The 15,296-nt window shown below is 35.5% G+C and overlaps 1 protein-coding gene across 2 annotated transcripts; it reads left to right on the forward strand.

The window, feature by feature from the left end:
- Positions 1-704: 704 nt before the first annotated feature.
- Positions 705-9,253, forward strand: zgc:174863 (uncharacterized protein LOC100136852 homolog). Of its 2 annotated transcripts, XM_056459837.1 has the most exons (8): positions 705-815; positions 1,489-1,562; positions 5,973-6,284; positions 6,415-6,735; positions 6,927-7,052; positions 7,645-7,689; positions 8,141-8,202; positions 8,376-9,253. In XM_056459837.1, exons 2-7 carry the CDS (start codon positions 1,496-1,498, stop codon positions 8,188-8,190), a joined length of 921 nt encoding a protein of 306 aa, XP_056315812.1. In that variant the 5' UTR covers positions 705-815; positions 1,489-1,495; the 3' UTR covers positions 8,191-8,202; positions 8,376-9,253. The 2 variants fall into 2 exon arrangements, with proteins under 2 accessions (XP_056315812.1, XP_056315813.1); XM_056459838.1 differs by lacking the exon at positions 7,645-7,689 and having other exon boundaries at positions 706-815.
- Positions 9,254-15,296: the final 6,043 nt, after the last annotated feature.

Raw genomic sequence — 15,296 nt, forward strand, 5'->3', positions numbered from 1 at the left:
TCAAAATTTCCTTGCTCTGTTAAACATCATTTGAGAAATATTTAAAAAATAAAAAATACACAATATACATTGTAAAAAGCACTATAGAAATAAAGATGATTTGAAAAATGTGTAAAGAAAACACATTGAAAGAAACAGACTACATAGCACATGCTCAGAATAAACACTACATTATGAGTCTGTTGTACTATATTGACACTAATTGTATTGCTGTTGTTGTTTTTAAAGTTATCTATAAATTAGTTATTAAAGTTTTTGTTTGTGTCTCGAAAGTAAAATTGCTATTATGCTCATGAAATGACATTAGAAGTTTAAACATTAAAATACAGTCAGAGATGTTAATGCAAGAATCATATGCTGCTTGGAATAGTTGTATAGTTGGAATAGTGTGAGATATTTTTAGTGTTTCCTCCCTTTCTTCACTACTTTGTAATAGTTTACAAACAAACAGACGCACACACACACACACACACACACACACACACACACACACACACACACACACACACACACACACTATAAAAAAATTATATAATTTTAAATTAAAATAAAATACTTCATTTACTTGCATTATTTATTTGTTTATACATTACATTACATTTACACATTTGGTAAAAAAAATCATCAATAATTTTTTAAAGGTAGTTGCAAATGCACTAAAATGTTGCATATAAAATATTTACCATTGAGTATTACTGGGTGTGGCTATAGTCATACTGAAAGTGAAAGCAGATAAAACTCTCCTCAAAGCCTTTCCTTCATGCTTCGCGTGCCAGTTTTCTCGTCGTTCTGTTCATTTGAAGAGCATTTACACAGTAAGTATCTTTTAAATGACTCGTTTTGATCCGATAGCGTCGTCTTTATATCTACGAGGTCAAACTGCCAGTTTAATAGCTAGCAATGGTGTCAAATGCAGCTTACGGAACTTCACTAAAAGTAGAGCGAAAAACCATAACAAATGGTCCAAAACAGTTAAAGCTTTTTGATGTTTAGACGCTTCTCATGTTTAATCGTCGTGTTTGGCTCTTAATACAAGTGTAGCTGGTATTCATGGTTTCATACACGGAAATGTTATTATATATAGAAATCTTTCTGCAGCTATCTATCTGCAATCTATCTGTGCGCATGCCCTAGAGCCCCACGCAAATATTGTTGTATAAGATTTGTTCGTATGTTTATTAAGTAATAATATTAACACTTTTTAGAGAAGAAAATACAAACATTTACTTTGTGAATCATCAAAAATACGTTTTGTCTTAATTAAGTTTTGGATATGGAAGAAACGTTTACGTATAAGAATGTAATGTACTCGTACTATTTGTTTGTTTTTATTTGAAGTCATTGTCAGCTGTAAGAATTATTTAATTAATTACTGTACCATTTTAAAGTTAATTGTTTAAAACAAATTTAGGGTTCATTATTATTTTAACCAGAAAACATTAACAAACAGTTCATTACTAAATTGGCTCTTTTTGTTTTTCTTTTCAGAGTAAACATGTCTTCAGTGATTAGGCAATTTACTGTGCTTTCTCTCTTCATCCTTGCTGTGAGGCCAGATGGAGGTACGTGCAATAATAAATACAAAAATTAACTTTGTTGTTTTTCATACTAAAAGGAACCTTAAAATGTATCTTTGAAGAGTGGAACAATATTGTTATTAATATATTGTCATATTAATGACAGTAGAGGTTAAGATCAATTGTTGTGCTAAGAGCAAACCATGACAAATTAAGTGCATTGCTGCAATTTATTTAGGTTATAAACACCATGTCACACATTTTGTCAATAGAACTTTCTTTCTATTAAACAATGTACATTGTTTTCATGAACTTATATGTGCAGGTTGCATGAGATGTATAAGGCGCCGTGTAGGATTTAAATCAAACTTCGCTTATCAACACATACATAAAACACGTGCATATACACCTATACTATTAGATAGTCAAAACTACATATATGAAACTTGCATCTATACATACAGTTGAAGTCAGAATTATTAGCCCCCCTGAATTATTAGCCCACTTGTTTAACTTTTTCCCTAATTTCTGCTTAACGGACAAAAAATTATCTCAACACATTTCTAAATATAATAGTTTTAAAAACTCATTTCTAATAACTGATTTCTTTTATCTTTGCCATGATGACAGGAAATAATATTTTACTAGATATTTTTCAAGACACTTCTGTACAGCTTAAAGTGACATTTAAAGGCTTAACTAGGTTAATTAGGTTAACTAGGCAGGTTAGGATAATTTGGCAAGTTATTGTATAATGATGGTTTGTTCTGTAGACTATCGAAAAAAATATAGCTTCATTTTGACCTTAAAATGACCTTACAATTTTTATTATAGCCAAAATAAAACAAATAAGACTTTCTCCAGATGAAAAAAATAGGACATACTGTGAAGATTTCTTTGCTCTGTTAAACATTAATTGGGAAATATAAAAAAAAAAAAAAACATTTCAAAGGGGCTAATAATTGTATAAACATAAATAATAAGACTTCAACTGTATAAACTTGACGCATGCATACACCCACATACACATGCGCATACTGTACATGTAAACTCGACGCATGCATACACCCACATACACATGCGCATACTGTACATGTAAACTCGATCCTTGCATATACATGTACACCCACAATAACACACTCGCATGTACATATAAACTCGATCCTCGCATAAACACCCACACAGGGGCATAGCGGACATTTTAAAAGTGGGGGGGACAGCTGTATGAGATCCACAAGTTTACGTTCATATAATTATTAATCACCTGTTTCTAAAAGGTCTGTCTCTAAAAGTGAGGGGGACGTATCCCCCCCAGTCCCCTCCGGTTGCTAGGCCCCTGACCCACAACAACATGCGCATATAAACTCGCAGCATGCAAATACACCTATACTGGCATATAGCCCCAATGACTAAACTCAATGCATGTATAAACACCCAAATAACACTCACGCAAACATTCAAAATAAAATTCACAAACATATTTATCACGAATCAGGTTATTACAAAGCTTATGAAATAGAAAGAATATGATTATTAGAGATATTAAATCTGTTAAATAATGAAATTATTCATTCATTCATTTTCTTTTTGGCTTAATCCCTTTATTAATCTGAGGTCGCCACAGCGGAATGATCGCCAACTTATCCAGCATTTGTTTTATGCAGCTGATGCCCTTCCAGCTGCAATCCATCACTGGGAAACACACACACACTTATTCACACACACATACACTACGGATAATTTAGCATACCCAATTCACCTGTACCACATGTCTTTGGACTGTGGTAAACTGGAGTACCTGGAGGAAACCACCAGCGGCCTTCTTGCTGTGAGGCGACAACACTACCTACTGCGCCACTGCGTCGCCATAATGAAAATATGTTATATAAAATAATATAAAATATTAGTCCATATAAATGAACTATATAAAAAACAGTATATAAGAAATATTTTTATGTTAAACCTTCTGATTTAATTAGGTAATTACATACACAAATTTAAATGTACCCTTAAAGGACGTTTAAGTTGAAAAGCAACCAGAACTATGAAAACTGTATACTCAAACAACTTAACTCCTCTTTTCTATTGCAAATGTTAATGAAGCCTATATCCTTCTTGTTTGTTTTTATTATTATAATTATTATTCTTTTTCTATGTTTTACGTTTTCATGTTTTTTTTCTATATGTCATATCTGCATGATTTTGGTATCATTATGATTATTAAATATTTAGCATATACAAAAAAAATGCTGATAAAAAGTTTCTGTTCATCATGTAGGTTAAGTTACCCCTCCACAAACCAGCTATATATCTCCTCTGGACACTGCTTCTTTTCTGTTGATTAACTACTACTTATATTTTTACAGCAACTGGCATCCAGGGTTTTGGTGCATTAGCCTTTTTATTGGTGACAGACTAGCCCACTTAAAAGTTGCAATCCCGCCACCTACTGGACATAAGTGTGTATCATAACCCGTGACGAATAGTGATACCAATGAAAAAAAAACATAATAAACTTATATTCAACAAACATATTTTATTCTAAATAAGTACTTATGCAACCTTACAATACATTTATTAAACCAATTTATTTATTAAACCTTTATTAAAACTTTCCAATAATTTAATTGCATAATAAACTATGTATTTTTTTTATAATTAGCATAATCTATTTTCATTATTCAACAAATGTAATTCCTCTATTAATTGCATTATTTTCATAATTAGGAAACTTCCTGTTTCCTAAGCTTAGTAATAACATAAATTCATGCTTGTTCATTTATGCTCAAAGGACTTTTACGTTAAAATTAAACTGCTTTTTTAAAAACTGAAACGACATTTTTTTAACACTGACAATTCATGCACATGCACATATGAATCACTTGCATATGTGTATATACACAACTAATTTTATATATACGTTTGTGAATTTTTTTTGTATGTTTGCACAAGTGTTATTTGAGTGTGCTCGCATCCACTTCACATTCATATGTGAGAGTTTATGGGAGCTTATGCATAGATCTAGTTTATATGTATATATGCGAGTGTGGGTATAGGTGTGTTTGCATGTAGTGAGTTTATATGTGTGTGCATGTTAATTAGGCATGGGCCTGTATAAGATTCTGATGGTTTGATAATCTTGGATAAAAATATTCACAAAATCACGGTATTGTGATTACTGCTCCAAAATAAGTTCTTTTTAGGGTGATTTTAAACCTGTTGATCGATTGTTTTGTTCCGAAATAGGAATTAAAATTCTTACAATGTTGCTCTTTGTTCTTGGTGCGGTTCACTTTCACATGGCAAAGTTTCTCAATGGGCCAAAATAGCTAAAACAAGTCACGTGCGAGTAAACTCTCCTCACGTTGGTCAGAGTTTCAGGTTTTGCTTTGCAGAGTCCTGCTCAGCTGTTTTGCATCCTTATTTTAATTTATATTATAATTATAAATATAAATCAGAGGTAAGACTTTCTCATACATAGCCTTAGCTAGAATTATGCATTATAGGCTTTACATTATAGAGCGGATTAACAGATAGACCAAGACTGCAGTTTGGTCAAGTTTCCTAACTGATAAATAACTTGGTAATATTTTCAGCATGCTATCACTTTTACATTTAAGTTCTTTCACACACTAGAGTTTGTTTTAATCGAGCCGAGACCACCTCGTTCAGGCGATCTCAGACTAATTGCTGGATTCACATATGACAAACAAACCGCACTAACTGGGGAAATGTGCCAGGTTCTGAAACAAAAGTCAAGGTGTGAAAGCACCCTTACACTTCAATGTAAAAAAACAACAATTTTTCCCCCTATTGACCACTATATAATTTATTTTAAGAAACATTTAAAATATTTTGGACCAGTAGTTTTTGGTGTGGAGGTTCCTTTTCTGCTGGATGTACTGTTGCCCTGAAAAAACCTAAATAAAATAGTTGTGAAACCTGTGTATACCTAAAACAGACAAAAATATATACCTTATAACTCTATAACAGAAAACTTTGGCGGTTTTAAAACCTTGACTTCCAAACCGCGGTATTCCTTAAAAACAGTTATCGTCCCATGCCTAATATTAATGTGAGTGTTTATGCAAGGATCGCATTTATTTGTATATGTGAGCGTGTACAGGTATGTTTGTATGCAACAAGTATGTATGTGTGTGTTAATGTGGGTGTATATGCAAGGATCGAGTTTATATGTATGTGCTTCTGTATTTGGGTGTATGCATGCATCAAGTTTATATGTATATACGCAAGTTACATATATGTTGTTTTGAACATCTAATTCTATAGGTGTATGTGCAAGTAATTTATAGGTGTACACATGCACATGTTTTGTGTTTTGATAAGCGAAGTTTGATTTAAAATCCTACACTGCACCTCATAGAAATGTGTGCTGCTTTAACTAAAGTTTTATAATAAAAATTTTTGTAATGTTTGTACTTCTGTGTTCAACAGAATTGTTGGATCTGAAATGCCAACCCACAGTTGGTATTGTGGCGCAGACAACAGACATCAGATGTCAATACAAAACCAATGGGGATACCATTATAAATGGAGTTTTCTTAAAGAAATCAACAGAGGAAAATTTTATTTTTCAAATGTATGGAAATAAGATATATGGAGATAAACGATTTAGTCTTGAAAACCCAACAAACGATCCATCTTTGAAAATCTCTGACACAATGTTTTCTGATGAGGGTAATTATGATTACCGTGTTGTAACAGACAGAGGTGAACAAACGGTACAGCTTTCCATTACTGTCACAGGTGAGATTTAATTATTACTATCTAATTATTACTTAATTATTCTTACATGACAAAACCTGACTGAAGTTCTTATGGTTTTACATTATTTCACACATTCTCATATTTTCTCTGCCACTTATCTTTTTGTAAGCCAAATACAGTGCTCCCGTCACCGGCACATTGCCTGTAACTCTAAAAAATGGAAGACTCGCTGACCTTTACTGCAATGCCACTGATGGCTTCCCAGGAGGCTTCATCCACTGGTTTGACAAACATAAAACTAACTGGACCATTAACTCAGACCTGACCAAAGTCCCAAAAGACACCAATGGCAGGAAATCTGTGGCTTTGTCTAGTAAACTGACTTTTAAGTCTATCGACGTGGACCTGGCACCGTTTAGATGCGTTGTGTTGAACAGCAAATATGAGGAAGATGGAGAAAGCAGAATACTATTTGACAAATCTGCTAGAAGTAAGCTTGATTTTCTTACATTCTCTATGAATTTTACATAGCTAGCAGGCTATGCAACTGATAATCATCTGAAAAGATCTGCTTTTATCACAAGACAGTTTAAACAGTAATTTTGTTAAGGTTTCTGAAGATCTTTATTCTCAAACTGAAGACTCTGAAAGACAAAAATATATGCTATGTTGTTTCTCCAGGTGATGAACCTAAAGTTTTGGAACCTAATACAACAAAGATTATTGCTGGTGTGATGGTCATTGGATCTCTTATTGTTGGTCTACTGTTTGCTCTGTTGTTTTTCCGAAGAAAAAGAAGTTTTCACAGTAAGTACACCTTTAACATTTTTAAGGTGAGCTATTGTTTAATATTATTTTGTGTTATAATTACATTCCAGTTTCCCAGTACTACATGGGGGCTGGAAGGGCATCCGCTGAGTAAAAACATATGTCAGAGTAGTTGCGGTTCATTCCGCTGTGGTGACCTCTGATAATCCAGGCACAAAAAAGGAAAATGATATGGATAATTTCAGTGATGGTTTTCTTCTTTCTGTAAAACAAACTTTTTTGTAAGCAAGTAAATCACAAAGAGGAAATGTGGTAATGCTTTAACTTTAGCAAAAACGATAAAACAAAAACACTTCAGCACATCCTTTATATATACAATAGTCAACATTTGAAGTGGATCTAAAAAACAAAACAAAACCTGAAAGACCTCAGAAGCATAGACTTGCTTCCTTATCATTATTTGCTAATGTTGACATGACTGGAATGTCACATGCTCTTCTTTTGTCAAGGTTAAACTGCAGTGAACTAGAGTTGGGGATCTAGATCACTGTACAGTAGTTCTGTTTTTCTATAATATAGATTGCTGTGACAGTTAGTAGAGGTATATCATTTCATGCTGATTTTTCCCCAGTTTTGAACACAGATCGTAGACGATCTTCTGCCCAACCTTTTTTAAGTATGATTTTCCATTTTAAGCTTTTTCATCTTAAATCGTCTTTTTATTAGACTTTCTATTCTCTATGATTAACAATTACGTTTATATTTTTAACTATTAAATGCTGCAATTGTTTCTCTCTAGGGATAATTCTGTTTCACTTTCCCATACTTCAGCAAGACTTTCTGTTCTCTATTTTAAACTATTAAATGCAGGAGTTATTTCTCTCTGGGATTATTCTGTTTCACTTTCCCATGCTTCAGCAAGATGTTTAATTACTTACAGCTTTCTCTTTCATACACACTTTTTGGCAGAGGTTTTAGGATAATTGACTTTGCAGTTTTCTGGCCTTGGGATTAGCACTGAAAGGGATTTTGATTTTGTAACACTAGTGACTGGAAATAACAGTTATATAGATCCCATTAACACATTTACATTGTCTTATGAATAATTAAAATGTCATTTATTTTAGGGGACTATGACTCTGCGAAAACTGCAGAAGATGATTCAGAAAAACCATGAAAAGAGCAGCAGGTATGATCACATTTCATACAGTCTTTACTTCATATGTCAAAACAATGTTGCACTTGATTTAATATTAGATAATAGTTAACAGTTTGATATTTTTATAGCTGATACGTTATGCTTTATAATGTATATATTCACTTCACTGTGTTTTTTATTATTATCTTAAATATTATTTTTAGGACTGAGCATTGAGGCTCCACTATCATCAGATGAAATTGAAACTAAGCCCTTATTTTCATACTGAGGTCAGCACAGCTGCCATTTGAATGAAAGTGAAGTGAAGTCATAAAGGAAATGGCAGCTGCTTCAGATGCTTTTTATATTATGGGATGATACATAATGTAATGTCATACCTTTAAGACTAAAAAGACAAATTACTAACAAATGCAGTTCACCCCTACAATAAAAAATAAGGTCTGTAGCTCCACACTGAAAATGTAAGGAAATATTTTGTGAAATTGTATTTTTATGTCTGTCAGAAGTCATCTGAAATGAAATAAATGTTAATGACTTTTAAAACAGACTTTAAAAAAACAAATTTGATGTTATTACTGTTTTGTTTCTGAAGAGTTTATAGTCACATAGTCATACACATTTATACCACAGACAAAGGCTACAAGAACACACACTCACATACAACTACATGTAATTACTGTATGTTTGTGATGCTGCCATTAGATCACTTGTCACAAATTCTTCAACATAATGATTACTGTTGTTTTGTACATTTGTAGATCTTTGTAATTCAAAAGTGAAAACAATAACTGCATAATTTGTATTGTGGTGATGGTTTCAATAGGGACAGTAACTGTGTAACTGTAACTGTGTGCCAATTACAAATTGTGGCTTTAAGGGTATGAATGTTTGTATAATTTCTTCATTCTGATCTTGAATCTTTTAATCCTTTGTAAAAGGTAACCAAGAACAGGTCATCAGAGAATAATACATTATTATTGGGATGTTTTGTTATCACTTTGAATCTTTAAGCATTTTCATCTTTAAGCCTTTCAAGTATTTATGTTATGTGTTTATACTTCAATAAAAGAAAAGAAAAACAGTTGCTCCCTCTTTTATTTAATTTATCACATCACTATTAATCTATTAAATCAACTTTAATCAACTATTAAAGTGATAGTAGGTGGTCTCATTAGCTCAGGTTGGTGGCTTGAAGAACAACTGAGGGCATCCCCTGTGATTTTGTTATTATTTTATCTAGGAAATTTTATTTAAAAACACTTGAAAATCACATTTGAGGTAATACTGTAGGTTTTTAATAAATAAATAAAATGAAAACTAATTTGTAGATTACTTCAAAACTCTTAAAAATAAATAGTGAATAACTTTATTATTTGAAAATGCCCAAGGGAATGGGTAACCGATTTTATTAGAGACTTTATAGTACGATATATTTAATAGGACGTATATAGACCAACAAACAAGCAGTACGTTAAATTAATGGTGACGTTTAGCAGTAAGATTTAGTTTGTTGACATTAAAGTGTAATTATTTGAACCAAAGAATGAGCACACTATTTTACAATATTTTGTTATCTTAAGGAATGATTGTTTAGTTCAACTTTACAAAAATAGATTATAAATTATTAGTCATGTAGAAGTATTGCTTATATTTAGTTGATACTAATTAAAACAGTTAATGTTAACAAAATCAAGCCTTATTGTAAATTTGGCCTCTTAAGGTTTTAAAAATTTGCCAAACTCACAGTTATCTCTTAAAGTGATATATATTAACTACATAAAGCTGTGACGCATGTCATGTACTCATAAATGACTAGAATTAGCTGATGCTTTAAAAAAAAAAGTCAACTGCAAAAGTAGACCTGACCAGCTCAGGTGGAGACTTTGCTACTGCAGCACGTTGGTGACACCTAGTGACTAGTGAGCTGAATTGCTGACCTCCAGTGAAAGTAGCATTGAGTGACTAAAGCACATTGTTTGATAAGGCAATGAAATTCAAACAGTTTCACCACTTTGATATGGGTAACCATGTTGGAAGGACATACAGTATACTCTGCCATATATGTGCTTGTACCCTACAATGGTCAATACACTGCTAAATAGACAATCATGGGCCCTGTTGGCAAATGGTACCTTTTGAGCTCCCTGCAAGATGTCTGCAATATAAGTATAATGCACAGCTAATGATTTTAGGTTATAAAAAAATGTTCCCTTAACATTTCTATTAAACTAGTTTTTTGAGCATGCAGTTTAGACAAAGTATTAACATTATTTTTTTTTAAATCTTTTCATAACATTTTAGTAACATATTAGATTATTGCTATCAGAATGTTATTTAAAATGTTATTAAAACATTCCATTCTTATTCAATTAATGTTTGAAGAACGCTATGTAGATGGGAATTCCAGCATGTCAGCAGCCCTTTATCCTCTCTTCCCACTTACAGTCACTTTCTGGAGTCTGAAAAAAAATGATCTACTATAGGTGAATTACCAGTTTGTAAACATTCAGGATGTGTGGGCATCAAGGTTGCAGAACACCACCCCCCTCTGTGAGCAGGGTGAGAGGTGTCCCTAAGAATACTGCGTGCTCGGCGCAGACAGTGTTTCTTTTGGATGTCCTCAATGGCTGGCAGTGTGGTCCCTGTGATGCGTTGGGCAGTTTTCACCACCCGCTGCAGTGCCTTACGCTCAGCAACAGAGCAGCTTCCATACCAGACTGTGACGCAGTTGGTCAGGATGCTTTCTATTGTTCTTAAGTTGCCTCAAGAAAAATAGGCGCTGGTTAGCCTTCTTGACCAGGCTGGAGGTGTTGGTGGTCCAGGAAAGGTCCTTTGAGATGTGGGTCCCCAGGAACTCGAAGGATGAGACAGGCTCAACGGCCATCCCATTAATGTGGATGGGATCATGTGAGCCTGTTCGTCCCTTCCTGTAGTCCACAATGAGCTCCTTGGTCTTGTTGGTGTTAAGGAGCAGATTATTGTCGGTGCACCAAGTGGCCAGATACTGTATCTCCTCCCTGTAGGCAGTCTCATCATTATTGCTGATTAGACCAATCACTGTGGTGTCATCTGCAAATTTGATGATGGTGTTGGATCTGTTCACAGGCCTACAGTCGATGGTAAAAAAGGGAGTAGAGCAAGGGGCTCAGCGCACAGCCCTGTGGTACACCAGTGTTGAGTGTGATGGTGGTGAAGCAGATGTGGCCTGATCTAACATTCTGAGGTCTGTTAGTCAGAAAGTCCATAACCCAGTTGCAGAGAGACATGTCGATATCCAGGTCTCTAAGTTTGATCATTAGCTTAGAGCAGTGGTTCTCAAACTTTTAAGCTAGAGACCCCCAATGTACTATCGTCAAGAACTCGCGACCCCCCCCCCCCACACTACCATAGCATATCCAAACAATAAAAATAACTTATTTTCAGCTGTTCACAATATTTTAACTATGCTTACTATACATTACAGGGCTCGAAATTAACATTTTTGCTTGGTAGCACTGGTGCTCCTAATTTTTTTAATTTAGGCGCACCCACCAATTATCGCACCCTTACTACAAAGTTTTATAAACAGATTTATTGCATTTGAAATCAACAATAATCAAAACTAACAAGCAAAAAAAAAAAAAAAAAAAAAAAAAAATATATATATATATATATATATATATATATATATATATATATATATGTATATATATATATATATATATATATATATATATATGCATGCGTGAGGAAAATATGTCTTATGGAAATCCCGTTATCACAAGAAAATACATTTTTATAACATGATTGGGTAACCAAAGGATATCACGGACGAACCGCTCAACAGCCCTGCACGCACTGCTTGACATGAATTTATTAATGAATCTGTTAACAATACATTAACTGTGCTGTGTTCTCACAGATGGTGTCCGATATTGCACAGATGCTTTTGACATATACCTTATTATTTGCATACGTCATTTTAATAGCAATACCGGTCTTTTCATGAGCTGCAATATTAGTTTAATCTTAGTCAGAGCAAGCCCTTTTGCAATAGTGTACGTGGTGTTCTAGTTTACATATAGCTGCCACTTGCACGGTTGACAGCATCTGGCGATTAAATAAAGGTTTAAACAGAACCTCTCGTGCTTAAAATGTGTAGATGTGGCGAACTGTTACCTGAAAATTCCATCCCACAGACTTTACAGTGAATGCTAGTTATTTTCATAGCAGACTTGAAGCCAATGGAAGTCTTTTATCCACTCTTCGAAAAGTGTAGATGGTGGATTAACATTCACCACATGATCAGTAATCAGATGTGCCATTATTTGTAGCTTTAGCTGGTTTCTAAAACTAAATCTGTCAGTGTTGTTTTCATTCTCTCATCTTCAGCACGTTACATTTTCGCGGTTGTATCTCCTGTCATCTGAAGGCAGAAGGTGTTGACTGAATGATTCAGTCTAGCGCAGTGGGCCATTAAGAAGAGAGCGAAGGCGGGACAAGCGTTGCTGGCTTTTTTTACTGCAGCAAGTTGACATGACAAGTTTTAAACTGCTCCTGAGCGCTGCGCTTCAAGTGCAAAGATACATTCTGCCTGAATGTGTCCTAAATACTTTATGAATTCATCAGTGATATCTTTAAAAAATCTGAAAATATTAGCTTTCACTTGTAATACTGAAAAATATATATTATAATCACAGAAAATTACACAATTTTTAAATCACTCTCACGACCCCTTGAAATTATTCTGCCATCCCCGCAGGGGTCGCGACCCCCAGTTTGAGAACCACTGGCTTAGAGGGTATGACAGTGTTGAATGCTGAGCTGAAGTCAACAAACAGCATTCGTGCATAAGTGTTATTATTGTCCAGGTGTGTGAGTACAGTGTGCTATGAGAGTACAGAGTGCAGTGCTATGGAGACGGCATCTTCTGTGCTCCTGTTGCCATGGTAGGCAAACTGATGTGGGTCCAGTGTGGATGGCAGACAGTCTTTCAAATGTGCCAGGACCAACCGCTCGAAGCACTTCATGATGATGGGTGTGAGTGCTACAGGGCAGTAGTCATTCAGGCATGTTGGGCTGGAGTGTTTGGGCACTAGCACAATAGAGGTGGTTTTAAAGCATGTTGGCACAGCTGCTAGGTTAAGTGACAGGTTGAAAACATCTGTGAATACCCCAGCGAGCTGTTCTGCACATGCTTTGAGGACGCGCCCAGGAATACCGTCTGGTCCAGCAGCCTTATGCACATTGATCCGACTCAGTGCGGTGTAGACTTCTGAGGAGGTGAGTGTGATAGGTGAGTGGTCGGTTGAGGAAGTGTTCCTGATGTAGGGTTCTGTATTGTCTCTTTCGAATCGGGCATAAAAGTCATTTAGCTCGTTTAGGAAGGAGACATTTGTGGCTGTGGGGGTGGACTGACTGGTTTTGTAGTTGCTGATGGCCTGGATGCCCTGCCACATGCGCCGAGGATCAGAGTTGGAAAAGTACTCCTCTAGCTTTAGCTTGTAACAGTGCTTGGCCTTTTTGATGCCCCTCTTCAGATTAGCCCTGGAAGTGCTGTAGGCCTGTGCATCCCCTGATCTGAAGGCAGTGTTGCGTGCCTTCAGCAGGAGGTGCACCTCCTTGTTCATCCATGGCTTTTGATTTGGGTATGTGGTGATCTGTTTCTGGGTTGTAACACTGTCTATGGTGGTGTTGATATATTCTAGAACAGAGGAAGTGTAACTATCAATGTCTGTGTGAGAGCCACATGTGGCCTGGGAAGCAAACATACTCCAGTCTGTGTGTTCAAACCTGTCCTGGAGTGTGGAGTCCACCCCCGCTGGCCACACTTTGCTGGTCCTTACTGATGGCTTCACACGTTTAATGAGGGGTGAGTACTTGGGGGTCAGGAACAAAGAAAGGTGATCTGATTGACCCAAGTGGGGGAGAGGGGTCACAGCATATGCTTCAGCCATGTTTGTGTAAACTTAGTCTAAAGTTTTGTTCCCCCTTGTGTGGCAAAAAATGTTTTGATGGAATTTGGGGAGCACTGTCTTTAAGTTTGAGTGATTAAAATCCCCCGCAACAATAAAAGCAGCCTCCGGATGAGCAGTCTGTTGTTTGCTGATGGCTGCATGAAGTTCATTCATAGCAAGCTTGGCATCAGCATCAGGAGGAATATAGGCAGCAGTTATTATGGTGGAGGTGAACTCCCGTGGCAGATAAAACGGTTTACATTTAACCATTAGAAATTCCAGGTTAACAGAGCAATGTCTCCCAACGATGACAGAGTTTGTGCACCAAGCTCTGTTAATATAAATGCATAATCCTCCGCCTCTGGTCTTACCGGAGTCATCCGCCGTTCTGTCTAACTAAACTGGCACACTCAGAAGAACCATAATATTACTATTAAATCATAAAAAAGAGGTAAACTATGTGCCCTTTAAGCTCTAGATTGTCATGGATGCACCCAGGGCCTGTGCATGGAATAAAAATAATAATGTTATAATAATAATATAATTGTAATAATGCCCCATATTTTCAGTATTTGCTGCTGCATTATGGCTCGTTTCCACTGACTGGTACAGTGCGGTACGGTTCGGGTCGGTATAGGTCACCTTTATCAGGCTTGCGTTTCCACTACCAAGGGTACCCTTTTGGTGGGCGTGGTGTATAACAAAAAAGTTTCAGTCGACGTCATTTTCACTCGAGAAAATGTCTACAGTAAAGCTCTACGGGTCGCTTACATATCATATGAGAAGCACTACTCACAAAACTTGGCTTCATACACATAAGTATTCTGTATAAATGTTTATTACTAACTTTTCTATGAACATGAGTTGATTATAACTGCAGATCAATGACAGTGCAAAATAGCTTACTGCAACGTCGGTAATTATATAAAATGCAACATAAATGAACGCATACAGCCCCTTACAGTCTCCGATATGTTACCAATTACAGAAAAACTACACACCTTTAGTCCTTATTTAGGTTCAAAAACAACACAAAATATAGCCCACAGTCAGTGTAAACCTCTCATCTGTGTCTGTATCTTCAGCAGCACACGTAGCCTCTGTTAGACAGTAATTCCATCATTTTGAGCTCATAATAGTCCAAAAGGTGATAATAAAAAACATGACAGTTTGTTCACGTTTGCTGAA

This window comes from Danio aesculapii, chromosome 6 (genome assembly GCF_903798145.1).
Source record: "Danio aesculapii chromosome 6, fDanAes4.1, whole genome shotgun sequence".
Lineage (NCBI taxonomy): Eukaryota > Metazoa > Chordata > Actinopteri > Cypriniformes > Danionidae > Danio > Danio aesculapii.

What these genes read in the sequence shown, in the direction of transcription:
- zgc:174863 (XM_056459837.1), top strand. Translation starts at nt 1,496, where the DNA reads ATGTCTTCAGTGATTAGGCAATTTACTGTGCTTTCTCTCTTCATCCTT. An exon ending in GCTTTCCATTACTGTCACAG is followed by an intron (nt 6,285 to 6,414) that starts GTGAGATTTAAT and finishes TCTTTTTGTAAG; the next exon opens with CCAAATACAGTGCTCCCGTC. An exon ending in ATTTGACAAATCTGCTAGAA is followed by an intron (nt 6,736 to 6,926) that starts GTAAGCTTGATT and finishes TTGTTTCTCCAG; the next exon opens with GTGATGAACCTAAAGTTTTG.